Source organism: Corvus cornix, chromosome 1A, assembly GCF_000738735.6.
Source record: "Corvus cornix cornix isolate S_Up_H32 chromosome 1A, ASM73873v5, whole genome shotgun sequence".
NCBI lineage: Eukaryota > Metazoa > Chordata > Aves > Passeriformes > Corvidae > Corvus > Corvus cornix.
Window position 1 is genome coordinate 11,773,619 of NC_047057.1, and position 26,416 is coordinate 11,800,034.

Below are 26,416 nucleotides of genomic sequence, written 5' to 3' on the forward strand. Positions count from 1 at the left end.
GGAGCTTTCAGAGAGTAGCTGGAAATTCTATTATTTTAACTACAATGCACCATAATTTTATTCCTTACTGCTTAAAGTTATCACACATTTCATTTTTTATAATAATACTAGAGAATTGTGTCAAAATAGACACAAATATTCAAGTGGTGGTTTAGTTTTCTATAATTAAAATAAAAGTGGATCTGTGCCTGGGGGAAACTCTCATTGAAAATGTAGCTGAAATACATTAGGGTTTTCTGTATGTTGGCATTTGCAGACACCCCCCCACCGAGGATGTGGTAGAACGGACAGTAATTGCAACTACAAATAATGTAAGAACACAACACTAGAAATAGGAGGTTGGTGCAAGGATAATACAGGTTAGCATGATCTGACAGTGATTAGTAGCAAATGCATTGAGAAAAGACTGCATGAACAGAAAAAGCATACAGGAGTTATGAAGGTAGTGCACAAGGAGGCAGCACAAGGAAAAAGACAATACTATATCTGAAAAACATACATATGGGGGAAATGACTAACAATTGATAAAAACTTCAGCATTACAGGGTTAATTCCTATTTCTCTGAGCTTCTCAAAAATGTACTGTAAAGTACACCCTCCATCAAACACCACAGCCACAAAACACAATTTAATGTTTACATCTCTATGTTTCTGTACTATTTAATCAAAAAGGCCCCAGAAGAACTTCCATGTCTAAAAGAAAATCATAAGCCTTCCTCTTCCTTTATAAGCTCTTTAAGTCTCTTTTTTTCACTAACTTCTCCCTTGATTCCCCTTCTTTCTCTGTCCAGAGCCAGGAAATAATTAAGTGTTACAATTGCATGAAGACAATTGCCCTGCCTTCCTGACATGCAGCGCATGTCCTAGGAGTGCTGCCTTAAGGAATGAACTACAGTGCTCTACAGAGGCAGTGCCCCTCTCTCTACAGAGCCACATGAAACACAGAAAAGATTATTTTGTGCCATGTTTTCCATGACAGAATACAGGAAAAATGGATATGTCTGTCAATACTATGACCACTACTGGAAATAAAACACTTCAAAAGCTTCTAGGGAAATTCTAGCTCCTGCACTATGAATATGAATCGCAGCATTTAAAGGCAGCTCCCAGTCACACATGGAAGACAAATGATTCTCCAAGATCACTGAGTAGGTGGAGGAATACCACAAAGAGCTGAGCCATAACCCATGCATCTCATACACTCATTTTCTCCAGAACAATAACACACTGATTTGCCAAAGACAGTCTGAGCTGGAATCGTATTAATATTCACATGCAGATATTAGTCAAAGACTACTAGTTAATGAATGCACCACAGTCCAAAGTTAGAGTACACAAATGCAATTTTTTTAAAATTGCAGATAATTAATTCATCAAAAAAACCCGGCAAACATTTAGCCAGCTGAACAGACCTAACCCACAGTTAATACAATTGCTGTTTTAACACTAACAATAAAAGCATGTTGCCAAAATCTATGTAATCTTGGATTTACTTGGAAAGATGAGGTCAGAACTGTAGCTCCGGTAAGTTCGAATGGAAAGGTTCATCACATCTGTAGCCTATAATTGAACAGACAGTTCAACTCAGTTTGCCAGCTGAAAAAATGTCAAAGGAAAAGAATCTCAGAATTATTTTCAATCTCTAAAAGAAGATAGAAAAATAGTTTTGCAGCAACATTAAACCATCCACAAGAGCTTCAAAAGAATGGCACAAGTAGGCTATATGATACATATCAACATAAAAACGCATGTAGCTAATCTAAATATCAATAGCACACTGATTTAAATGTTTCATGCTTAAAAAGAACTACTGTGTATCTTCAGAGCTAGAAGAAACAGCTTAATAAATCAATGTTTTCTAAAAGCCCTTGTAGACTGTCATACATGATTCATCACAACTAGTTTAAAATAGCACTGAGTAGATGTAATTAGACATAATGTTTGATTTCGAGCCTACAGAAAACATTAATCATCAACAAAAATGGAAAAAAAAAAGTTTATAGAGACACAAATTGTATTTAGTGTCTTTGATATGTAAGATAAAGGCAAATGGATGGCAATCAACATACTGATATCCCAGCCGATATAATCAACACTAGATAGGAATCAGTTAAATAACATGACAGGAAAGGCAGTTTATATACAAGACGTAATTCTATCACAACTGTTCTTTACATATTTTTAGCTCTAAACACAAGAAACATTATGATGATTTTAGTTTTATACTCAAATACATAAGGAAAACAAAATCATAGAAGGATTTAACATATCTAAGTACAACACCCATAAAGGAGGTGACGTGACTGTGTATGATTTATTTTGGCTTGCTTTCTTTATTAGCTGCCAAAGTTCATTATGATACTGGACTAAATTCTGTCACTAAACAATTTGCATGCTGGTATCATTGAGAATGTTATTTTATCCTGTGATATAAAAGCCAAAACCATGACCAAAATACTTTTTATTCTTGGCCAGTTGTTCTTTTCCATCACCAATCTAGAAAGTAAATTGTTCTCACCCATAATTACACAGTCATTTTCTAAATCAAAAGAAATCACTCTGAAATTGTTATAGACTGCATCAACAATTTCAATCATGTATTATCCTATTAAATAATAAATGCATTGTAGTCTCAAAACATCAAAATACAACTTTTTTTTTGAAAATAAAAACATTTTCCTTTTCTTATTATGCATTTGAATTTGATTAAAGTGTAGGCTAGAAAAGAGTCAATCAGTAACATTCTCCTGCTTCAGAAATACTGTGCCAGGAATCAAAAACATTTCTTGGGATCTTGCCTAGTTGTAGCAGAGGAGTTTTTTTCTCATGAGAACAGTTCCGAGCTGTTTTCAGACTCTTCATGACAAAACAGACGAGTAATAGTTGGGATGCAGGTGATTCCTAATGAATCAACTACACTTTCACACTAGCACTAAACCTCTCACATGGATCATAAAAGCTTTTAGTTTTCCTGCCCCACTTCTCTGCTTAGAGGAGCATAGAGTCATACTGAGAAATATATTACTGACCTGAAACTATTGCAAAATGCTGCCACAAAGGGAATTAACCTCCAAACGCTCAGTCACATGTACTTCCATGCGTAGAATCGGGAAGAACTAAGATGCTTTTTTTACATCCAGAAGGACTCTGATTTGGCAGTAGAATCAAGTACCAATTACTTGTGAACACCACATTAGTATCTTGGACCACACTTAGTTTTTGGGGGCTTTTTGATTGGTTTGTTGCTGTTGTTTGGTTTTGTTGGTTGTTTTTTTTTTTTTTGTCAGTGAGCCTCTTGTTGGAGGCCAGTAACTAGCAGTTTAGTCTAGGGGTCAGTACTGGGTCGAGTCATGTTTAACATCTTCACTAATGACCTGGACAATGAGACAGAGTGTACTCTCAGCAAGTGTGCAGATGACACTGAACTGGGAGCACAGTGTCTGATACACCAGAGGGTCATGCTGCCATCCAGAGGGACCTTGACAGGCTGGAGAAAGCGGGTCCATGAATTTCAACAAGAGAAATCCTGCATCTGGGGAGGGACAACTCAAGGCACCAGTACATGTTGGGGGCACCCATCTTGAAAACAGGCTGTCAGAAAATGACCTGGAGGTCCTGGTAAACACCAGGTTGAACCTGAGCCTGTGATGTGCGCTTGTCACAAAGAAGACGGGTGGTATCCTGGGCTGCATTAGGAGGAGTGTTGCCAAGAGATCCAGAGAGGTGATCTTTCCCCTCAGCACTAGTGAAGCCACACCTGGAGGACTGTGTCCAGTTCTGGGCTTCCCAGTACATGAGAGACATGGACATATTGGAGAGAATCCAACAATGAGCAAAAAGATGGCTAAAGATTGGACCGTATTCCTTTTAAGTGAAGGCTGAGAGCTGTGACTGTTCATTTGGAGAAGGCTCAGGGGGCTCCTAGCAAGGTATACAAATACATGATGGGTGCAGGGGCAAAGATGGAGCCGAGTTCTTTCAGTGGTGCCCAGTGACAGAGAAGACAAAAGGCAACAGGCACACCCTGAAACACAGGAGGTGCCATCTGAACACCAGAGAACCCTTTTATACCATGGGGGTGACTGAGCACAGGTGGCCCAGGGAGATTGTGGAGTCTCTGTCCTTGGGAGATATTTATTCAAAAGCCATCTGGCCACTGTTCTGGGCAAACAGCTCTAAGTGGCCCTACTTGAGCTGGAGGTCAGACCAGGTAACTCCAGGGATCCCTGCCAATCTCAACCAGCCTGTGACTCTGTGATAATTATCTCAGTGGAGTTGGATTCTGTCATTCTATATATCTAACCACATTTGAATTCCAAACTCATTGGCTATATTATGGCATTTCACACACAATATAAACCATTCTATGGCATTATAGCAATGCTCAGTCATATGGATATCGCTGGGCCTGGAGAGAGGAATGAAGGAAGGAAGGCTGCATTTGCAGTAATTTCACAGGTCTCATATTCACATTTCTTCATTATAGCTGAACATACAGAGGAGAACATAGGTGACAAAATGGGACAACAGCAAAGCATAGAATGAAGATCAGTTTGAAGAGAGAATTACAATTAAGAAAAAGAAGTAGTACTTACTGATACTTTAACGCTAGGCCAGTGAAAAGAACAGCAGCCTCAAAGATTCGAACATAACACACATGGATGTCACTTCTGCATAATAGTTACTACATGCTTACATTCTAAACTGTCCCATATCCATAACCATTTTCAGTACTGGATTACTACATCATATGCTGAAATATCTGATAAGCAACACTTAAAATGTGCAATTCTAAGTATGAAGAAGAAACCAGAAAGGAACGCAGTTAATAACATCCCTCGTCACTTTTCCTAAAGCAAATTTTATATAAGAAAACATTTATGCTTGTAATGTAATTTCTGTTATAACTGCACAGTAATACACTAAAGCAATAGTTTAAACTTGATACCGTAATTGGCTGATAGCAAAAATACAAAAACACTTTCTAATTTTATCCCGTGTCCTGTCACTGAAGACAATTTTTTCTTACACATTTGCAAAGAACTTTGCACTTAAGATATGTACGTTAATAGTAAGATGTCAGCGTGAAAACACAGCAAAGATGCCACTGGGGTTTACAGAAGAGTATGTCCCCATTAGCTACACAACTTTCCATACGCTGTAATTTCATTAGCTACAGAGGGAAAAATCAGGTAGGAAAATTGCTAATAATGTGTCTGCTGAGATGCTGTGCCAGCTAGCACGCTGTCCCAAGCACCAGGCAATCTTCTGCCTGCTCCGAATGGGGGTGGATGGAGCGAACCCCAGTGCAGGAGGGCAGGCGAAGCTTCGGGTCAGGTTCACCTTGCCCAACGATGGCGAGGGTGCGAGAAGGAGGTAGGAAAGAAGAGCAGGAACTTCTTTGTGAGGGGCAAGGATTCATTGGAAAGCAAAATCCACGGAGAAAAGCCGAAGAAACATGGCTTGCAGGGAGTTTTGTACTCTCACGATCTGGGCGTGGAAAACACACAGTAACCAATGGAACATCAGCCAGAGGGTGTTACCGAGGTGGGGAGAAGGAATTACAGCACATGGGAGAAGGGGTAGGCAGGGAGGAAACAAGGACCAATTAACAACCAAAGAACATAGAACTCTCTGGAAATACAACCAAAAATGAGAAATAAGGGGAGGGGAGGGCTGTGGCCAATGGTAAGGCACGGATTTATGTATTTTTCACAGCCTTTTGAATGCTCAGGGCTTTTGGGCTGGGGCAGCATCAAACCAATGGACCTTTGGGTCCACTTGATCCAGCTGTTCCTGGCTTTGGCCATCGTTCACCGCAACATGTGTCTCTTCCCACTGGCGTTATTTGCATAGGTAATACCTTCAGGGAATTTTCCTGCTCCTCAAAGTATGCTGCTGTTCAACAAGCTATCTCTGTTCACTGCATATAAACTTCTTAAAACAGCTTTAAAAAGTCAGGTTTTCTGGCTTTATGTTCTTACCATAGAATTTTTGAAACTTGCTACAGCCATGATAATTTTAAAGATATTTAGGTGGTTCAGAATGCAATTGGAGTTTACAAAGATTTTTTAAGGTACTGAAATGTGTAGGCCCTTTTCAATACCAAGTTCTTCTTGTACATTTCTTCAAAGACCTGCATCCATGACAAATATAGTTGGCTCCACCATGGGCTTCTCTAACCAAAAATCTGTTTAATTTGGACATGTGGATCATTTCCTTAACTTCAAACTCCACCTAATTTAAAACTCTGTGTCAAGACCACAGCAGCCACCTTTAAAACACAGCAATCATTTTCTGTCGATAACTCAACATCAGGGTACTGTGGTACCACTGACCCTTTTTAGGAAACTGTAATTTACAAAGCAAATGGTTTCCATCTGGCCCTGAGGACAGATCTTGTCCAGCCATAAGTATAAGCTGACTTTTTTTTTTGCACAGGAGCAGAACAGAAAGATGCAATAAATGATAGTGTGCTAATAATGATATTTACTAAATACCCAGTAATTTTGAAATGATCCACCAGCAAACATCATCTACAGTGCCAGAGATAATCAAGTTTGCTAACCATAAGTTCTAGAACTTGGAAAAGTCCAGGCATGCTTTATTTTCCAAGTCTGTGAATGCTCAGAGCAAACACAGATTTGGCCTGGAGGAGACAACAGCCAGTAACAACCCCCTGTTGAAGGAGACGGTATCTACATACTGGATCCACCAAAAAGAGAACATGAGGATTCAGAGGGAGAGAAAGGAAAAGAGAAAAGAGCTCTGCCTTTCTGCAGCAAATGGTTAGGCATTCAGCTAGAGAAAACCTCTGCTCTGTCTTCTAAACAGAAGAGCTCGTTCTGCATTTCCCATACTGAATAAAATAGTGACAGGTCAAGAAAAAAAATCAGGTGACAGCCACACTGTCTTGGGGTGACTTTATGATACGTATCCCATATCGCTGCCCTATGCCCAGAAATTAATTTTTGTGCCTTTCTATGCCTTTAAACTGGGCCTGAGAGAGGGAAGGAAAAACTGAGCAAAACCTTTTCAAAGCAGTTTGCGGCTTGTTCAAGGTCACACAGAGATAGCGACTTTTTTTTTCCCAGCTGCGGCAGGGGAGCGAGGAAGCGTCCGGCTTGTGGCTGCCCGGTCAGCTTTTGGCCAGTTGTTCAGCTTCTTTTTCTCCAGAGAGAGACTGAGAGTTCAACTTTTTTCCTTCCCTGGAATTTCAGATTTTCTCCCTTTTCTACTGGACCGCTCCAATATCAGAGCACATCAGGAGGACTTTCCACGGGGCACAGAGGGCCTGGCCCTGGGCCAAGCCCCAGCTCCGAGGAGACCAAAGGGAGGACTAACGCTTTCCCAGGATTTTTCTCCACAGTGAGATTTTATTATTTAGCATTATTATAATATATATAATATATAATATATATATATTATATATATGTATTATATTATAATATATATATATATATATAAAATAGATATATATATAATATATATCCTTTTCCTGTGTGTTTGTTAAATAAATAGTTTTTATCTCTTTCACTTTCCTTTGAGGAAAATTTATTTTCCCCGAACCTGGTGGGGGAGGGGTGGTGGTGACCTGCCTTCTCTCAGACGATATATTCCTACATTTGGCCAAACCAGAACACACACAGATTTGCAATTCTCTCTGGATCAAGGGAGATGCAATTTTTAAAATACAAAATGGATGCATTTCAGCAGGCTTCCTGCTTTTCTGTAATAATTTTTGTTCCCTCTGCACTTTACACATAAATAAAGCCATTATTTTGAAGCTTGTCCCAAAGTTCCACAGTCCTAGCTGCCAGCACACATCCCAGGGCATGGCAAATTACACCAGAAATGTATGTTTAGGTGACTTATTTGCACCCAAAATGTCTACAAAAGCATATACAATATAAAAGTACAATTTAAAAATGACTCAGTTATATGCATTCTAATCAAATTATGGAAGTCAAACCAATCAGTGCAACTGCTATTAAGAATGTACAGAATTTGAGACTGTGAGACTATTATTCCCTGAGAATGCCCTGGTAAGTTCCAGAAGCAAGACATCTTTAGCCAGCCCAGTCTAGTCAGACTAAAATTTTAAGTATTTTAAGATACCAGTTTTTCTTCTTTCTTAGTTTGATTTTCACTCTATCCTCACCTCTCATCATGCATTCCATCTAATTGAAGCCAACAAGTCTGTGATCCCTCCTGTTTTATCCCTATCACTGCACTCTTCACCTCCCAGAAAAGCATCCCAACTCTTTCCACCCCGTTCTTCTGACATACACTCCATTGCCCTAACACCTCCCAACCAGCATCACTGTTCAGTGTTGAGAGAAGAGTACCAGCACCATCTGTCCTAGCAAAGAATACAGGGACCTGTCTCTCCGGGCACTCATGGCATCAAGCTGTCACAGCTCAACCAGTGGATGGAATCCTGCAAAAAGACAGCTGGATAAATGGTTGGACCAAGAACATTTAATTTATACAGCATAGCTTTCTATTATATACTGTGCATTTTTTGTCTCATACAGAGCAGCTACCTAGACTTACATGGTTTTTTTCCTTGTCAGTCTACACCCACATGTTCCACTTCTGTATCATAGGAACCCAGAGTGCCGAGAATATTTATCTGCCTGTTTTAAAGGGTTCTTAGCCCCCTGAACAACACTGTTTTAGCCTCCAACCTTGGAAAAAATTACCAGTGATCAGACAAGAACTAGAAAATACAGTGGTGTGAATTAGGTGATAGACTACTATGTAAGATTGTCACAGGGTGAAAAATTTAGAGGTTTTGGGCTTCTCTTTGTACTAAATAGATAAGAGTAAAAAAAATCAAAATGGAGGATTGTTGTTGTTCTCTAAACCTTCTTCTCCCTCTTCTACTACTCCATGCAGTAAAAGTAGTTTGGAATGATTGGATAGAGAATTCTGCAGTTCCTGCCCATGTTACTGAATAATTGGTAGGAAAGTGAAAATAATATACATTTTTAGTAACTATTGGTTAAATTATCTTTAAAAGGCTGTGTAAATCTTGATAATTAGAGACTTCTCTCCTGCTTTCTGTGCTCTATGCTGTATCTGGGTCATGCTAGTGGCTCTGTTCCTCTGATAAGACTTAATAAACAACTATCCGGCAGCATTGAAACTCAAGGAAAAGTCTTGGTTTATCTTTGAAAACTCCTTGCAAGGACTTGTAGAAAATTCTCTCCCATCAGGAGGGATTTGATTTATGGCATGGTTCAGTGTCATGTATAATAACTCTTAATATTTGGACATTTAATGGACTTATCCTATAGCCATTTTCTGTTACAGTGGGGATTCTGTCACGTGTACCAAACCAGGAGTCCTGTGGAAAGGAAATATATATGGACAGTTTCTTGGTAGATGTTTCAGAGATGTTTATTTCTCCAGCCGCATGGCCGGGGCTCTGCCGAGGAACTGTCACAGTCATGGGACCCGAGGGTCCTTGCCCGCGCAGGGAACACAAAACAACCCATGGGGAACGAGGCTGACCAGGGGCAGGGAAACCCCATGTCTGTCCCCTCAGGGCCCCTCTCCCAGGGCTACATGGCGGGGGGAGGAGACCCCGACAATCTTCCACTGGCTTTTTTCTCATCCCTTTTCAGCAAATTATATTTTATCCGTCCTCTGACCTGTAAAACAGAATGAGTACTTTAATACAGTTTCTGACCTGAAGTAAAATCCACAAAATTCTGCAATTTGCTGTAACATACAAAGCAGTCAAGCTCAACAATATAAACTTCTGAATACAACTGATGTTTATTATGTATAATTTAAATAAAGTACACATTGATAATATTTTTCAGTAGCAATTCATTCACACATTTTAATAAAATTTCTACCTGGTTGTAATTTGCTGAAGTATCAAGCAATAAAAATTTTCTTGCTTCCACCGCCATAGAGTCCTGCTGATGTCATCTGTACTTTATTACAGTACAGACCTGCACTTACGGGAGGACGTTTGAGTGTTTGTAGAAAATAATTTAAAAGTGCTAGATACGTTCATTTACTTAAGTGGTATTCATATTTCCTTGGCAATACAAAACCCCCCAATGTAACAGAATGCAAATTCAATTTGTATCTTACTAATTTTAACCTTTGGTAAAAGTCCCATTTTCCTTCCAGGCTAAGCAATAAGAAATAATTAGATTCAGAACAAAAATGTATTTCAAATGAGTCATATATTGCTGATATATTAAAATACACTGTCTCTCTGTATCTGACTTGCTGAATGAATTAGACTTTCCATGGCTACTTTCATTTGCCAAAATCTCCCGCGTTTCATATAAAAAAAAAAATCATATACTCAGGAGAAATTATAAATGGAACATGCCATTGTTTCAGTCCAACTTCTGTGACAATTAAACAAAACTCTTAGCTGAGACAATCTTAGAAAGGCTGCACTGAAGAAAAAATGAATAATCTTCCATGTCCCTGTTGTATAAGACAATAAGATTAAAAAAAAGGTGGTGGGTTTGCATTTTTTTTGCAGGAAGGGCTACTGTATTAGGAAAGTATTTGTCGTAGAAAGGATTAAGAAGTACTGGAATAAACTGCCTGCTGAGATTCATGTGTGTCCAGCACCTGTGATTTTTAAAATGACTAAAAACACCCTGGACAAATGTGCACCAAGGTTAACCACAGCACAGCTTGAAAATATTCACCTCCTTTCCAGTTCTGTGATTCATAGTAAGGATTTACACCAGTGTTCCTAACAGAGTTGTACCTCCTATGTAATAAGCACGGTATGCTTTTCAAAACAAAATAGCCCAGCTTACCTAATTCTAAATGGACGGTCATCAAATTTTATACACATCACAAAGAAATCAGTGGACGTGTTTATTTATTGTGATTATCCTATTTTAAAACATATTTATGTATAATACCCATTTTTCAAAGGAAAATTTGGATTACATAAAGTATGATCTTCCTAATTCAAAGCACAGAAGACCAAAGAAAGAGCATAAGAGAACACAGATTGTTTACTTTCAGACCTAAATGAAAATTGTCCTTTTATTTCTGGGTATACCACCATATTCCTCACAAACAGAGCTGATTAAAGTACAGAAATGCCAGGTCTGGAACAGGCAGAAACTCAGAACTGACTGGTTTTAGTATATAATAACATTAGAGAAAATTAATACCAAATCTAAGTTTCTCTCTTTATGTTGTTGTGTTAAAAACAATCTTTTCCTCCCACAAAGAACAATAAATATTGCTTTGGTAAAAGATTTTTCCTGAGGTATGTGTAAAATACATATCATTACCCCAAATAAGGCTTAATTAAGTTTCTGCTGTAAAAGTCCCATTCTTTGGCACATAATTCTTTAGTCATCTAAAAAGATAATTTATGGCAGTACACAAAGTAGTGCTGTTTTATAAATGTTTTTAGTCACACAAAAAAATTAAATCTTGTCTTTTCCATGTTGACTGTTGCAAATTAGAGGATCTAATTTAAAGTGATGAACATTCAAGCATAACTTTCTTTGTATAGTTAGAAGTACTTCACTACCAAATGGCACTTCTGTTTTTACACAGAGAAGTTAAAGCAAAAGTTAAATTAGCATACAAACCAGAACTAGTTTGTGTACTTGAAGGAAAGCTCAAAACTGAAATTCAAGCTTTCATCCCTCATATCCATTCTTTTATTGATCAGTTGTATTCAGCTATTTAACATAAATACTTTAGTTACTCTTTGCAAAAATTGTTTCAAGACTCATTGTTATGTCAGCCATTTACCATATGATTCTAACTGGTATTTTAATAAACCTGTCTGAACTTCTACAGAACCAAAACTGTGTAACACTATGGGCTAAGAATATCACTGTGAAAGAAAATATGATCCTTTGAAAGCACAAATAGCAATTGGCCTCAGAAAATACTGGGGATTATCTCACATATTGCTCTCATATTTCCTGAGAAAATCTATGAGAGGATTTGACTGCAACAAGTTTGTATATGTATACATGTACTGTGTAAATCAACCATTCCACTCTTGGACTGATCTGAATACTAATTGAATAGTTTGCAAAAGAGGAAACAGCTGAAATGCAACTGCTGTGAACTCAGGACAGCTGTACTAGCAGAAGATAAAATTGAGTACAGTTACAAAGAGGTAATTAAGAGAAAAATCCAGTCACTTTGCATGCCAACTTACTGACTCAATTGTTTAGTGAGTGGATCCAAAGATTAAGGATTTATTATTCACATCCTATTGAAAATTTCAACCACAAAATTGCACAGAATATTAAAGCAAGAAATACTACATTATTTTCTAAAATTCCAGTGTAAACAAAACTAAATCCTTGGTTTTTTTAAATCTCATGTTATGCTGTCTTCATTTACAAGGGTGAAAGAACACACAGAGAACAGAAAGCATGAGAAATATCTCACTTAATGATGCAGTGCTTGAGGGCCATATCCCTGGTTCATATAGGTAAATATACTGTGGACAACAATGAAGTTAAAACAATTAACATCACCTCAATTTTGATTACCACAAAAGTAAGCATTTAATATATCAACTAAACAAAAAGGAGCACTAAGTGGAGGTTATATTCATTAAATATTCTGTAGATAGAAAAACCCAGAAACAAACAAACAAAAACCCAACCCCCTCCAAACCCAAAGATATAAAAATAAAATACTTTCTATGTTTTTAGAGCTACTGTCTTACAGTATTTGCAATATCATATGCCATTAATATTTGCAAAAAAACCAGTATCATCATTTAAGTTGCAGTGTACACAGTAGATGCTGTATCATTAACATGTTTTAAAAGTCCAAGTGCAATATTATAAACCACATAGCACACACACTGGGAATAATTTAGTATGTATCATAAGGAAGCATCTAATCCCTTTGCCATTATTTCTCTGAGCTTTTCCTCTAAAAATGTGAGTGGATCTTCTGGATGAGCAATAAATACGCCACAAAGCAGCACCTGCGAAAAGAAACTGCAAATTAACTCCTTGTATTAACAGCAAAGTAGCACCTAGTATGAAGCTGCTAAAATAAACAACAGTTTACCAGAATCTTTTAAAGTACTGAAAAACAGAGGCATTTCTTTTTATCATTTCCCTTTCATTCAATTTTTAAAGGTAATATTGCATGTCTCAGCATGTTTCCATTGCTAGACTTCTAATTACTGGGTATAGCATAGTAAAATATGTGGCATTTCCTTAGCAATTCCTACTAAGAATGGCATTGCTTTTAGTGTGCATTTAAAAAAGAATATATATAAGATTGGATAATTTTATTTACTTAATGAGAAACAGAATTTAAAACAAGTTTAATATTGTGAGGTAAAGAGTATGTTGAATGGTACGTTGGGCAAAAATTGATCTTGTAACCAATACTGAAAACAAAATGCAGCTTAAAAAATATTTGCTTTTCAAGATTGTTTTATCATACAATTTTACATTATCTTTTAGTAACAATGCACAATAACCAATGAACCATTTTTCTCATTTGTCCTTTAGCTATCGTCAGCCAAAGGATGCGGATCATTTACTTTTGGAGTTTGAGCTCGCATACAGCAAGAACATTCCAAGTATATTAAAGTATATGGGCAAATTGCAGTTATTTAAGTGAATATTTAATGGAAACTATAAACAAAAAGTTCTTGTGCCTGGTAAAAATGTCAAAATGTGGCATGCAATACTACTTTCCTTTCAAGACATGGCCTCTTGCTGTTATTAAATAATTGTGGAGCTTGTGCTTGAATCCTTTTCAGGAAGTATGGTGGAATGACAAAGTAAAAGAGGAAGGCTCTAAATCAAACCCATGTTGTGGGTAAAGAGCAAAATTCACGCACAACATAGGGGCAAGAAAAGGCACCCTGTCAAGTGGGCCCTTGCCCCGCAGAGGCAGGGAGCAGGGCAGATAGGTAGAGGGAACAGCTCTAGAGGCCCTCCACACTTTAATCAGAATACTGTGTAGAAAGAGAATCAGACAATAATGAAAATGGGAGGGATCTCCGAAGGGTGTTGAACAGAAGTTGCTGGGATGCCCCATTACTGGAAGTGTTCAGAGTCAGGCCAGACAGGATTTTGAGCAGGCTGATCAAGTGAAAGAAAGGTGTCCCTGCCCATGGCAGGGTGGTTACACTAAATGTTCTTTGAAGGTTCCTTCCAACCCAAACTGTTCTGTATTTCCATGAATCTAAGTCAAGACCAATATGAAAAGGTGAAGGCAAAATGAAAGTCCATTGTCTTCACTTTAGATATCAGAATATTTACAACACTAAAATCAACACACCAATTCCAACCTTAGCATATTTTTATTCTTCTTAACAGAAATGTAATTTGCAAGGTGTGGCTGACGGTTGACTATGTTAAAAAAATATAAATGCATCACTTATCATTGTAATTCATGACATGCAATATTTTAAATAATAAACAGCTACATTGTTTTCATCACAAATTTTCCTATGGGCAGATTCCCAAAGCCATTCCCAACGTTGGCCAGCTACTCCCTCTGCTGGATTAACCCAGTACGTGACTGCCATATTTTATTTCCAGTATTGTTTGCCTTTCTCCCCTCCTTTTTCAAACAAACAGGGAACTTCTTCTGCTTTGGGTGTTATAAAAGTTCTCCAACACAAGAAATCCAGAATATCCAGTGATATACTGGAACGCAATGCCTCGGTTTAACATTTGAGAATGTTACTTCCTTATATAAGGAAGGAATTGTAACACCTGGTCTTGCAATCCTCATTCAAGTACTCTTCAGTGATGCTTGGACTAGGTGTAAAACTGGAAACAATCATGTCAACTATGCCAAGCAATTAGATCTGTACAAGTCTGGATATTTCTATTAGACTTCTACAAGTCTCTCAGCAATCTGTAAACATCCATCAACAATGTTGTCACCCATTCCTCTTAAAACCACTTTAGTCATTTACCCTTCATGGCAAAATTAATTTGGGTCACAGGGCAGAAAAAGGCCAACTCTTCATCCATATTTAATTCTAACATTGTAAGAATACACCTACTAACTACAGTGAAGTTGTCACACATGAGTGTTTGCAGGATTACAGTTTACCTGACTTTTGATGAATATTGTTTAAAAGTAAATCTGGATCAGAACAGATAGAAATTAGACAGGAAGGAAATTCTCAGATGCAGCAGGGAATCTGAAATTATTTGGACAAGATTCCTTGGACTCCAACTGGTTTGGACCATGTCCATAAAAAGACTTAAGCAAATGGCCATTTTAGAACTCTATATCCTTAATTTTGAGACTATGTGTTTAAGTGTTCAAAGGTCTCATCTTAGCTTTGATGTTCCTTAATAAAAGGACCAGTATCATCTCATTTATCTTCACACCAAGCACACTGTAACTTCATAAAGAAATTAAAATATAAGAACATTAAATAAGAAATATGGCTAGATATCAGCAAGCAACAACCTCTAAGAAACAATAAAAAAAAAGGATAAGATCTTACAGAGGATAATTTTTAACTGGTTCTTTTAAAAAGAATCTTCCTTTAATCTTATCCTTAATTCTTTATTTTTTAGTTCATTAACTTAATGGCATTGCTGCTATAATGCTGTTATAGCTATAATGCTATAACTTTTGCTTGGAAATGTAGATATGAGCTGTTTTTTAAGTGCTGAATCAAGGAATACACCTCATTCAGACACATCTTATATTTTGGTTTTCTGTGTTCAGAAAGCAAAGAATGATCTAGAGACAGACTCCCAGGAGAAGTACTCAGTCAACATGGCAGCAACGCTCTGTAATTATTCTAACTGGCTCAAGATTTCTTTATTAGTATTTCCATGGAAATCCTGGCTGTAATAGCTGATTGCAAATGGGATCTATTTTGGTAGCTTAAATATATCAGGATATCTCTTAAACTTGCATTTATGCATTGTGCCTTTTTTTGTTTGAAGGAAACTGAAAAACAGCTGCTGGTAACAAGCAGAGGTGAACGTGACAAACAAGGAGGAAACGACAGAAACACAGAGAATCACCTTACAAATTCTAAGGGCAAACCTACCAACCGTATTTCCCCCACAGTCCTTCATGCTGTGCCAGTTCTACTCTGATATTTTATGGAAGTGTACTCCTGTGCCAACAAGAATACCTAATCCACCAGTATCTGAAGCATGATCGGTGTCATCTTTACGACAGGCCATTAGAAAACATGGATTGCACCCACTGCACTCATGTGGAAGGAATTACCCGTCTGGAATACAGAGGTGCTTCTGTAATTAACACTGAATAACTTAAACGTACCAGGGAAAGAGCCAGTGCAGTTCCCCGGGTTCACCTTCATTTCAATCTTCATTTTGACACAGATTATAAAGCAGAATTGCTTTGTTCTGTCTTGTTTCTGTACTTAAAGTTTTCATAAATCATTTGAAGCATGCTAGTGACAAAACGAGCAAAACAAAATCATGTCCCAGGCGAGCAGAGAGCAGTGTGAGGGGTGTGAGATGCCGCGGCCAGCGCTGAGGGGCACAACGAGCCGGGACCAGGGCTCTGCTGAGGGGCGAGGGGGGGACCCTTCGTGGGGAAGGGTGGCGCATGGCTCCCTGCCACAGATGTTACCGGGGCAGTTTGTGGTCCCACCGGCTGCAGTGGGACCAGGCGGCCGAGCACCTGGACACGCAGCGGGTGGCGGAGGGCCAGGGGCGGCGGAGACGACTGCCCCCCAATCTCGGGATGCCCCCCACTGCCCGCCAGGGGCTGCCATGGCGCAGGACCGCCCTTCCCGTCAGCGGGCCGCCTCCCCGAGCGGGAAGCCTGTTTCGGTACGCGCTGCGGGGTCGGCCCGGCCCGGGAGCACGGGCGATCCTTCATGTAAAACAGAAACCCCATCGCATCGTCGACACGCAGCGGCGGGGCCTCTCCCGCGCCCCGCACACGGAGCTGTGGGCTCAGCATCCCTGCGGCACCTACGGAGGGAAGGGCAGAGCCGCGGCCGAGCCGCGCCGGATGGGGCGGTGGCTTCTGCGGGCGACGCAGCCGCGGCCGGGGCGATGTGGGAGCCGCGGGGCGCGGCAGTGAGGGTGGCGGCGGCGGCCCTGGTGCTCGGGGCTGGCGCCTGCTACTGCCTGTGGCGGTTGTCGGCGAGCGGGCGGCGGGGGCGGCGGGCAGCGGCTGCCCGGGGCCCGCCGGCAGGTGAGGGGCAGGGCAGGGCAGGGCAGGACCCCCCCGGTGTGCGGCGGGGCCGGGGGAGGCTCCGCGGGACCCGGGGAGTTCCCAGCCCGCGGCCCTGCAGCGCGGCTCGGGGCCCGCTGGCGGCTTTGCGCCCTGCGAGAGGCGGTGCCACAGTCCTGCGCACCGGCCCTCCACAGCCATGCGGAGGTTTGGAGCACTCTGGAGCGTGGTTTATTTTTAGGAGAGCCTAATTTTCTTTTTTTTTTTTTTTTTTTAAGTGCCCCAAAGCGTACGTCAGATCAGTGTGTTTACTTATGTTATTGCAGGTGTGTTCCCCCTATAATCCAAAGCTAAACTAAGTGTTTAGACGAGGATGAAAAACAATTTTCTTTTTGAAGTGAGCTCTTGGATTATCATAATTAACTTTGACCTCTTTTTTTTCTTTACCTCCAAAGAACACTGTTGTTTGCCTGGTGTGATGTTGGCAGTAAAGCTGGGTAACTTAAAGCACTGGTTAGCTTCTCAGGAGTCATCTTCAGTCAGCTATGACTAGTCCAGCAGTCATAGATCGGGTCTCATGGCTCTTCAGCTGGCTAAATAGTTCTGCCTCCAACCTAGCGGAAATGGCCTTTGATGGCATTTGTTGCCCTTTTATAAAGGCCAGGTATTCCATCACATCATCCTGAATCAGAAGCAGCCCTCCTCTGTTGTTTGAGTGATGCCATGATCAGCAGTGTTCCCCTAACATTTGTGGTTGTTACTTTGTCAAAGGACCTCAGGGTACTAGCACAGTGTCATTCTGGAAGTAGTAGTCTGTAAACTGGAAGTTTTATTTCCTACAGTGCCCAGACAGATTTCCACATTTCATTTCAGGGACACAGAACCACACCCGCCCCCCCCCACCCCCCCAACCATGTTTGGTGAATATTCCTAATAATTTTGAATAGCAAATTTGCTATTGGTTAAGCAGGAGGTAACACACCTCAATCTCTAATTGTGTGTTCCTTTTATTCTCCACTTTGAGAAGAGGTAATTAGAGGACTCTGGAAAAGAATGAGAATCTTAGTATTGTAAAACAGTCTTTTTACCATGACATGATGGTTGGGCACAAACTTAGAACAGTATGTCCTACAACTGAGAGCTAAATTTCAGCTTTGTAAAAAACATTAAGTAGCAACTGAGTGAAAGGTTTCAAACTTGGTATCAAGTATTTAATTTCTAAACACTGACAGACAGTAGTCCTCCAGTGTCAACCCATACCATGGATGTGGATGCTCTACAGAAACTTATTCATTTGCTCCAGGCCACAGATGATCCATTAATTCAAGAGCAAGCTTTAATCACTCTCAGCAACAGTGCTGCCTTCTCTGTAAATCAAGTGAGTATTGTTCTGTAGAAAACAACGTCCAATGCCAGCCAGTCTGACAGAGGAGAGCTGCTGTTTTGCTAAAGAGTGACACAGGACTGAACACTAGGATAGCTTGTGCTCTAAAATCCATTTAATATCTTGCCTTAATTTCTGCTGGCCCAAATAATATAATTCACCAGCTTCACAGAATTTGTAGGGAGCTTTGGTGGGTTCAGTCTGGACCGGGCGTAGACGGAGACGAGAGATCTCTGAAGTCAGATCTTGGAACATGCGGTTTATTGCAAAGGGCGTGGGTACAGGGGCACTGCTTAGAGCTGCCAGCTGCAGCTCGGAGCAGGCCCAAGAGAACAAGAGTGTAAGTAAAGAGAGAGAGAGAGAGCGAGAGAGGAATGAGAGTGAAGAAGTGAGAGAGATTGTAGTAAGAGTGTGTAAGAGAGAGAGTGTGCGAAGAGTGTCTGAAGTCCTGGTTACAATACAATAAATCATCTTCTGTACTGAATATTCTAATTGTCACTAACCAATCTAATACAAGATACAAATCCTATAGCATTTACATACAGCCGATAAGAGTTCTTATATTACCATAGAGTGTTACATCTTAACTTCTAAAAACTACTCTTTGGACCCCTTCTGCTGAGCTAGTAGGGTCTGCTCTGACCCTTGGACCTGCCTGCAAGCAGAGGGTATTTTTCAATCAAGAGGGGATTACCTTCAGTTGGCCATACCATTGTTTTCCAGTTGTTCAGTAACTAAGACTTGGTAATTCAAAGGTGGCTTTCATTTCGATGTCGCTTATAGTTTTCATATTCCCAAAATCTTTTGTCAGGCAATCATATTTATAAGGCTTTCCTGTTTCATCTTCCCCAACAGAATTTATTGAATCATAATATTTGGACCACTTAAAGTCCATACAGAGCCCTGTACTTTCAAAGTGCTGTAAATATATCTTTTGTTGCTTATAATTAATGAAAGGGTTGAACTGGAGGTTAAATACTACCTGGTCCAGATCTAAAATTTAGTGAGATAAACTGTTTTTTTAATCCCTCACGAAGTTATGTGCTGTTTGCACATTAGCAATTTTACAACTATCCAGGCATCATATCTCCAAATCATTTGGACATAGAATGCAGAAAAACTTTTGAGCTGGATGCAGATTTTCATGCCTTTTTAACAGTTTAACCTCCAAGGTCCTACCCTTTTTATTTTGTCCTTTCTGTTACTTATGACAGCCGTCTATTCTGGCTTCTCAAAACTGCCTTCTTAATATAAATCTCATAGAACAGAATGGAACTGGAGCCCAAAGTCCATTGGTCCATTTTAAATTGTTTTGAAAACAGTATTTTTTTTTTCAAAGACAGTTACAGTCTGAGTGAGAAAGATTAAAACACTAATAAAACCAAGTGTAATGGAAAAAGTTTCAGAACCTCTACTATAATAATATGAAGCTGAATCTTGAAGTTCTGTCCTGTTCAGTCAGGGCTTTTAGTTACTGTGATCTGGCTCGGCTGTTCTATAAACTCATTATGCAGTAATTTCCTTTTATTCTTTATAATCCAAAGTGCTTTTAAGCATGCTTTGCAGATGAGATTTTAAAAGCAAAGGTGGTGGGCTGTTGTCAAATAACAGCAACTAATACTTTGTTTCTAAGCAGGACCCTTCTTAGTTTCAGTGGAAGCAATAAAGTAGTATCTGCTAATACTCTCTTTAAACAGAGCAGTCAATTCTTGAATTCTTCATTCATATATTTCATTTTTGTTAAAATTGAGACTTTGAGGGAATGCTTCAGCATTTAAATTGAATTTTTAAAAATTTTATTAAATATCTTCTATATTTCAGGATATAATCCGGAATCTGGATGGTGTCTCTGTTATTGGAGGGATGCTCTCCAACTGCATTCCCAAAATTAAAGAAAAAGCACTAAATGCACTTAATAATTTGAGTATGAATATGAAAAATCAGGAGGAGATACAGGTAAGTTTCTTAATGGGAAAAATCAAAGTAACCAAGGCAAAGAGATAGTACAGGACCTTCAGCATATTTGTTAAATACAAGCCACTATGCCAAAATGCTTTGATGATAGACATACAAGTCAGCAGATCTGGATGATTGAAAGGATAACTTAGAAATACATTGCTTCACTGGCACTTACTTTTAAAATAAAAGACAGGAACCTATGCAGTTTGTGTTCAGATTCAGAGAATACTATTAAACAGAGACTGTGCTGCTAAAATTATAGCAAAATTATGTGAGGTAAGATGATTTCCAAATGTGCCTAGAACATCAACAGTGGCTGTTTAATAGAATGGATTGCACACTGAACTTGCCAGGACTCCTTAGGTGAGGGAGAAGAAAAGAGGAATTGAGCCCTTGGGTTTGTATGAGACCAATTTTGCAGGTGATACTTCCATCTTAAAAGAATAGTGTGTATAAATTATAACAAGTTCCACTGGTAAATACAGTACCTGCTATGGGTATGAAAGGATTAAGCATCAAGAAAAAAACCCAACCTATCTGATTAATCAATAGACCAAAAAATGTCCAAGCGGTGAGCTGAGGCAGATTTGAAGACTCTTACTAGTTTGTTTCAGTAGCTTGATAAAAAGGTAGTGTGACTGTATGTGGTGGTTTGTAGCATCTTTAGCAATGGGCAATTTTTATTAAGTAGTGCTTGCCAATATTTGTATAGGTGTACATAAGTAGAAAATAACTCCTTTGGTAAGGGCAAAATAATTTTCTCATTTAGGACTCTAAGATTCATTATAGACTGTCATCCAGAAGAAAAATTGGTAAAAATAGTTGTTAATGTCAGTTGTCATTGCTGTTCCTACAGAGTGTTCCAGTAAATGGGCCACATAGTTGGGAGAAAGGATTTCATTTCAAGGCTTGTCCTTAGATTGTTTTCAATATTTAAGATGTTAGTTATTTGTAAGTGATTTTTAAAATAACTCCTTAAAGCAGCTGTGTCACTTCTGAAATGGAGTCAAAGCACTTTAAGTTTTCAGACCAAGTTATACTTCAGGAAGGTCAGTGAGCATAATGCTGTGTGGTCTGCTTCTGTCATGCCAATAGAATGTTTGAAATATTCAAAACAAAAAAGTACTTGTTTCCAAGAACCTTCGCCATTCAGCCAGCAATGTTCAGGAAGTATTTATGTTACTGTAGCTAGGCCATTGATACTATTTGTTACAGAAAATATTCTTTTATCAAAAATTGTTCTCTCTTTATTTCCTTCCCCATTTCCCCAGGTATTTATTATACAAGTTTGTAGGACTGTTGAGTCAGCTCCCCTGAACTCTGATGTGCAGCTAGCTGGACTCAGGCTGTTGACAAATATGTCTGTTACCAGTGACTACCACCAAAAGATGATAAACTCAATTCCATGCTTTCTTCATTTGCTTTCAGAAGGAACTGAAAGGACACAGGTACTGGGTAGTGTTATTTTTACAAGCCATTTATGAAGCTACTTTACTTGTCTTGTTTCTTACTGGTTTTGTAAAATGGTTAAGACTGTGCTAAGAAAAACTAAATATTCATTAATGATACAGATTTTATGCACTAAAATATGGATCTGTATTAGCTTCACAATATAAATTCAAAAAGGGGGGAGGGAAGGAAACCGTGGTAGTGGAACCATTGGGCTGCAGCTCTACCAAAGCAGTGCAGGGTGCACTGTGATTGCCCTGTGCCTTTGCTGTAGCAACTCTAGAATTCTCTTCTGCTCTCAGCATTGCTACTGTATCACAGAGCAAGAACCTGCATGGGAATGGCTTCACTGATGCATGAATCTCTGTAGGGAAAGATGCTGAGCAGGGATCCTAAATTATGGACTTTTGTTCGCTTATGACACCTCTTGCAACCTTAGTGATTGCAACTGGAAATTGTGCTTATTTGTGAATTATTGTGATATTGAAACAAGCTTCAGTTAGGGACCAAACTCAGCTTTTATTCAAGATGTTGTGGTACTGTCAGTATATGTGGTTGCTCTATCAGATCAAAACCAGTTTTCCAAAACACACATTTCCATTAAACAAAACACACCTATTGTACTTCAGTACAGTCAGTAATATGACCTCTTCCTAGTGTTTAAAGACTAGCACCACAAGGTCCAAGAAAGCATAAAGGTGTATTTGTATATGATTTAGATAATTCTAAATGTAGTACTTAACCATCCTCTTTGTATTTAAAAAAATACTCTGCATTTGGCCTACTGGGATTTGTTTATAGATCTTGCCTTATTTTGATGTTTAAGTCACTCTGAACTTGCTCCTAACATGTCTATACCTTAGTTTTCCCTATGCCAAAATACTCAAGGTGTTAGTTAACCCATTCTACCTTTTCCTTCCCAAGTCAACATTGGCATTATTGATGCCCATTACAGCTGTACTTACTGTTTTGGAGCTTTTAATGAACTTGTACATTCCTCACTTCAGATTCAAGTTTTGAAAGTACTTGTGAACTTATCTGCAAACCCAGCCATGACAAGACATCTTCTCAGACCTCAAGTAAGATTCTTGCTGCTTCATTTTATTTTTAGCATATATATATATGTGTACCTGTTCAGATATTGCATGCACTAGAAGAATTGTAATATATTAGAAATATATATGCAATTCCAGAGCAAATTCTAGACACTACCTGGTTAAAATCAGTAGCTAAGTGCACATTCTTTCGTGGGCTGGCTTTATTTCACAGGGTAGTGTAATATGGATCCTGTACTTGTAGAGGAAGAGGCACAGGGCCTGTGCACTTGAAGAGGGTTGTATGTCCTGTGTACCATTCCAAATAATCAATGACAACTTGCAGAAGCCTGTTCTAACCTTCCCTTTCCACCAAAGGGGTAATGAACTTCAGTTTGTAGTATGTATAAGGAACCCAAAACTTCATTTCCAGACACACAGTCAGTATATAGATTGAAAATTATCAAATAGAAGCAGTAAGTGATCCTTCTCAATAGCTGTTTCTATAGCCAACATACTGTACCAAACCCAACCAAATTCCACTGAAATTCCCACTCCTTTACTCAAATAAAGACATAAAACTGTTGTCTCTAAGTGAACTTTCCCTGTGCATTTACTTATTTCTTCATGGAGAACTTTGTGTGACATTTGCTGTGCTGGCCTTGGCACACAGGTTTTTTTCAGTTTCATGTCCTCACACCAAAACAGTCAGGGGCTGGAATGGTGCTGCATCCTTGTCCCCCTCCCCAAAGTAACTTTCTTAAAACATGCAGTGGCTTTTATTTGTGAGCTATCTGCCATGAGCAAAGCTGGTCCTAGATAATGCTGTCTTTTCATTATTAAAACAAGGTTAGGGTAGCTAAATATTCGGTTCATTTTTTCATTTATCAGATACGCTAACGTAAAAACATTCAGGGCAAAATAAACATCACTGAGAAGGAAAGCAGACCTTCTCTTCCAAATGGGAATTTTCCAGACAGACACATTTCGGAGATTGAAAATACAAAGCATTTATTAGCCTGTTGATGCACAGGCCAGTCTTTTCTAAAGAGAACACATGCATACTGTGCAACTTTCTGACAGGAGTTCACAGCATACGAAGTTCTGGGATTTCATACATCTCTGGTTTAGGTGCACATTTTTTTCCATTTTCTAAAGTTAGATTTAGTTACACGTACTTACTGCTGGTGATTAAGTATGAATATATCCTTCAATATCCTAGGTGCCAGCATTGGTGTTACTTTTTGACAACTGTATAAACAGAGATATTCTGGTTCGAGCCCTGGCATTTGCAGCAAACCTGAAAAAGAACATGAATGATGAAGAAGGCACCATGATTGAGGAGTACAGCGAAGCCTCAGTTTTCTTCACGCTCTGCAGGGACTCTGCCCCGTTCGCTCAGAGACTGGCGTCTTTGCTGCATCACCCTGACGCGGAAGTGAAAGAACAAGTTGTGAGAATATTAACACAATAGTGTTGTTTTCTTAAAACAGACTGACCTGATGAAAATATCTAATCTTGGCAATGCTATGCTAAAAAAGCCTGCAACAAGCAAACAATACAACAATGATGGAAAAAACCCTCTCTAAATACTAGCATTTTACTAGGCATGAATTAATTACTACAGAAGAGAATGCAGTGTTTTTAATACAGAGAGCATAACAGATAATTTTTTTACAAGCAAGAGAAAAGCAAAAGCTTAATTATTACTGATAAACCACTGCACAGTTGCTACATTTATGCAATGGGGACAAATAGTTTAAATTTAAAACATGAAAACATTCATATGTAAAATTAACATTTTAAATGGATGAGTGAAGTGAATTAAAATATTCTTCACAATGTCAAAGACTTTTTTTTTACTTTTAAGTATTTCCAGCTGTTGAATAAATACCTCTTTAGAACTGTGCATTAAAGATTTAGCAATTGGAGATTAGGCATTTGTATTTATCTATTAAATGGGTAAAGGCAAATCTTACAAAATATTAAATAAAAACAACACCAAACTATCATTGCCTTCCTACAGAATTAGTGTTTTCAATGAAAACTGCATACTAAAGTCACCCAGACTAGGTTTTTTATCTTACCTGCATGGAATTTATTCTAAAACTCCATTCTTGTATGCTTAGTATATCCATTCAATTTAGCCAAACTGCAGTGCAATTAACCACAACTGTGAAAGATTTCTACACTTGAACAAAAATTAAAAGGATTTTATATTGCTTTAAAATTGCTATTTTAGGGAAAGCAGACATATTTTAAAAAACTTTTTAGTAGGAGTCAAGGATTATCTGCAACTGCTATTCAGTATTTTCATTCTTATAAAAAAATGTCTACAACAGCAGTATCACACATTTTTACAAAAGCTTCCTATTCTGTAGCAGCCCTTGATCTTCCTTTCCTTGGACATCTTTACTCCTTTTTTTTCCTGCAACTGGAGCATCACCCCCCTAAAGTTTTAGTCATCAATCCAGCATTTATTCAAAATGAAGTAGAATCCATACAAACATCACTGTAAAAGAACCTGAACAGTTTTATTGATTAACAGAAAACATACTGGAAAATACTTCCAAAACCAAATTACTAAAAACTTCCACTATAGAGAAACTAAAAAATGTGTCAGATGTAAGGGCTAGGAAAGTTTTCTATTTTGTACCATTTTTAAGAGAACTGTATCACCTAAACTGTTACCAAGTGCTTCATCTTTCTAATTTAGTATACTCACTCTGCTCTTAAGAAAACATTATTTTCTTCTCTTTCTGTAATGCAATAGATACTTATTTTCAGAAGGTCACTTTGCATATAGCTAAAACTGCAAGAAAAGTATGACCTTGAAACTGTGACGCACCCATGCCCTGATCAATACACGGGTAAAGAAAGCTACATGTATCTAATTTATCCACATAGGTAGTTTTAGCTCACCAGGAATACAGTTAAGGCAGAAATAGAAGTTGGCACCATTCCCAGTCAAAACCTTGAGAATTGCTGCATTGACAGTGAACTTCCCTTTCTCCTTTCCACTGCTCCTAAAACACTGTACAGTTTGTAATAAGCAAGTTACATTACAATCACTTGATGTTTTTCAACTTTTTGTAGATTTAATGTTTTTTTGCTACTGAATTTGACTAAAAAAAATAAAGACTAGGCCAGACACTAAGAATTTACCCCCTCTCCTCTCCTGACAAGACATTAGGACCAGTCTGTTCTAGGTATAGCTCATGCATGGTTTCTTAAGATCAGCAGCAGAGATGTCTAAATGTCCCTTTCCATGTTCTCCAACCTAAAAGTAAGTTTTTCAAATACCATCTTTTTGATACAGCTGATCTCTTATCCTTTGCTTTGACAGCTGACAGAAAAAAGTGACTTTTTCTAAAAATACATGAGAATATGTTACAGTGTTGTCTCAGTTTTCTTTTTCTGGTATAGAAAGACCTATTTTTAAATGCTTTCT

General features: G+C 38.7%; 2 protein-coding genes across 3 annotated transcripts in view; one reads left to right on the forward strand and one right to left on the reverse strand.

Annotated features, from left to right (window-relative positions):
- Positions 1-16,923, reverse strand: part of FBXL13 (F-box and leucine rich repeat protein 13) — a 67,931-nt gene extending 51,008 nt beyond the window's left edge. The window contains 5 exon segments of the mRNA XM_039570431.1: positions 9,304-9,314; positions 9,605-9,654; positions 11,295-11,362; positions 12,830-12,970; positions 16,588-16,923. Coding sequence (XP_039426365.1) covers positions 9,304-9,314; positions 9,605-9,654; positions 11,295-11,362; positions 12,830-12,970; positions 16,588-16,923 — 606 coding nt within the window.
- Positions 16,667-26,360, forward strand: ARMC10 (armadillo repeat containing 10). 2 transcript variants are annotated; one of them, XM_039571238.1, is made up of 6 exons: positions 16,667-16,790; positions 18,372-18,517; positions 20,345-20,479; positions 21,754-21,930; positions 22,939-23,010; positions 24,188-26,360. In XM_039571238.1, the coding sequence occupies exons 2-6, from the start codon at positions 18,401-18,403 to the stop codon at positions 24,437-24,439; spliced, it is 753 nt and encodes a 250-aa protein (XP_039427172.1). In that variant the 5' UTR covers positions 16,667-16,790; positions 18,372-18,400; the 3' UTR covers positions 24,440-26,360. The 2 variants fall into 2 exon arrangements, with proteins under 2 accessions (XP_039427172.1, XP_039427171.1); XM_039571237.1 differs by lacking the exon at positions 16,667-16,790 and adding an exon at positions 16,797-17,160.
- Positions 26,361-26,416: the final 56 nt, after the last annotated feature.

Bases quoted from the DNA above. Each gene is read 5' to 3' on its own strand.
- ARMC10 (XM_039571237.1), top strand. From the start codon at position 17,019: ATGTGGGAGCCGCGGGGCGCGGCAGTGAGGGTGGCGGCGGCGGCCCTG. The intron at 21,931-22,938 runs GTACTGGGTAGT...TCCTCACTTCAG, and splicing joins AAGGAACTGAAAGGACACAG to ATTCAAGTTTTGAAAGTACT. The intron at 23,011-24,187 runs GTAAGATTCTTG...TCAATATCCTAG, and splicing joins GACATCTTCTCAGACCTCAA to GTGCCAGCATTGGTGTTACT.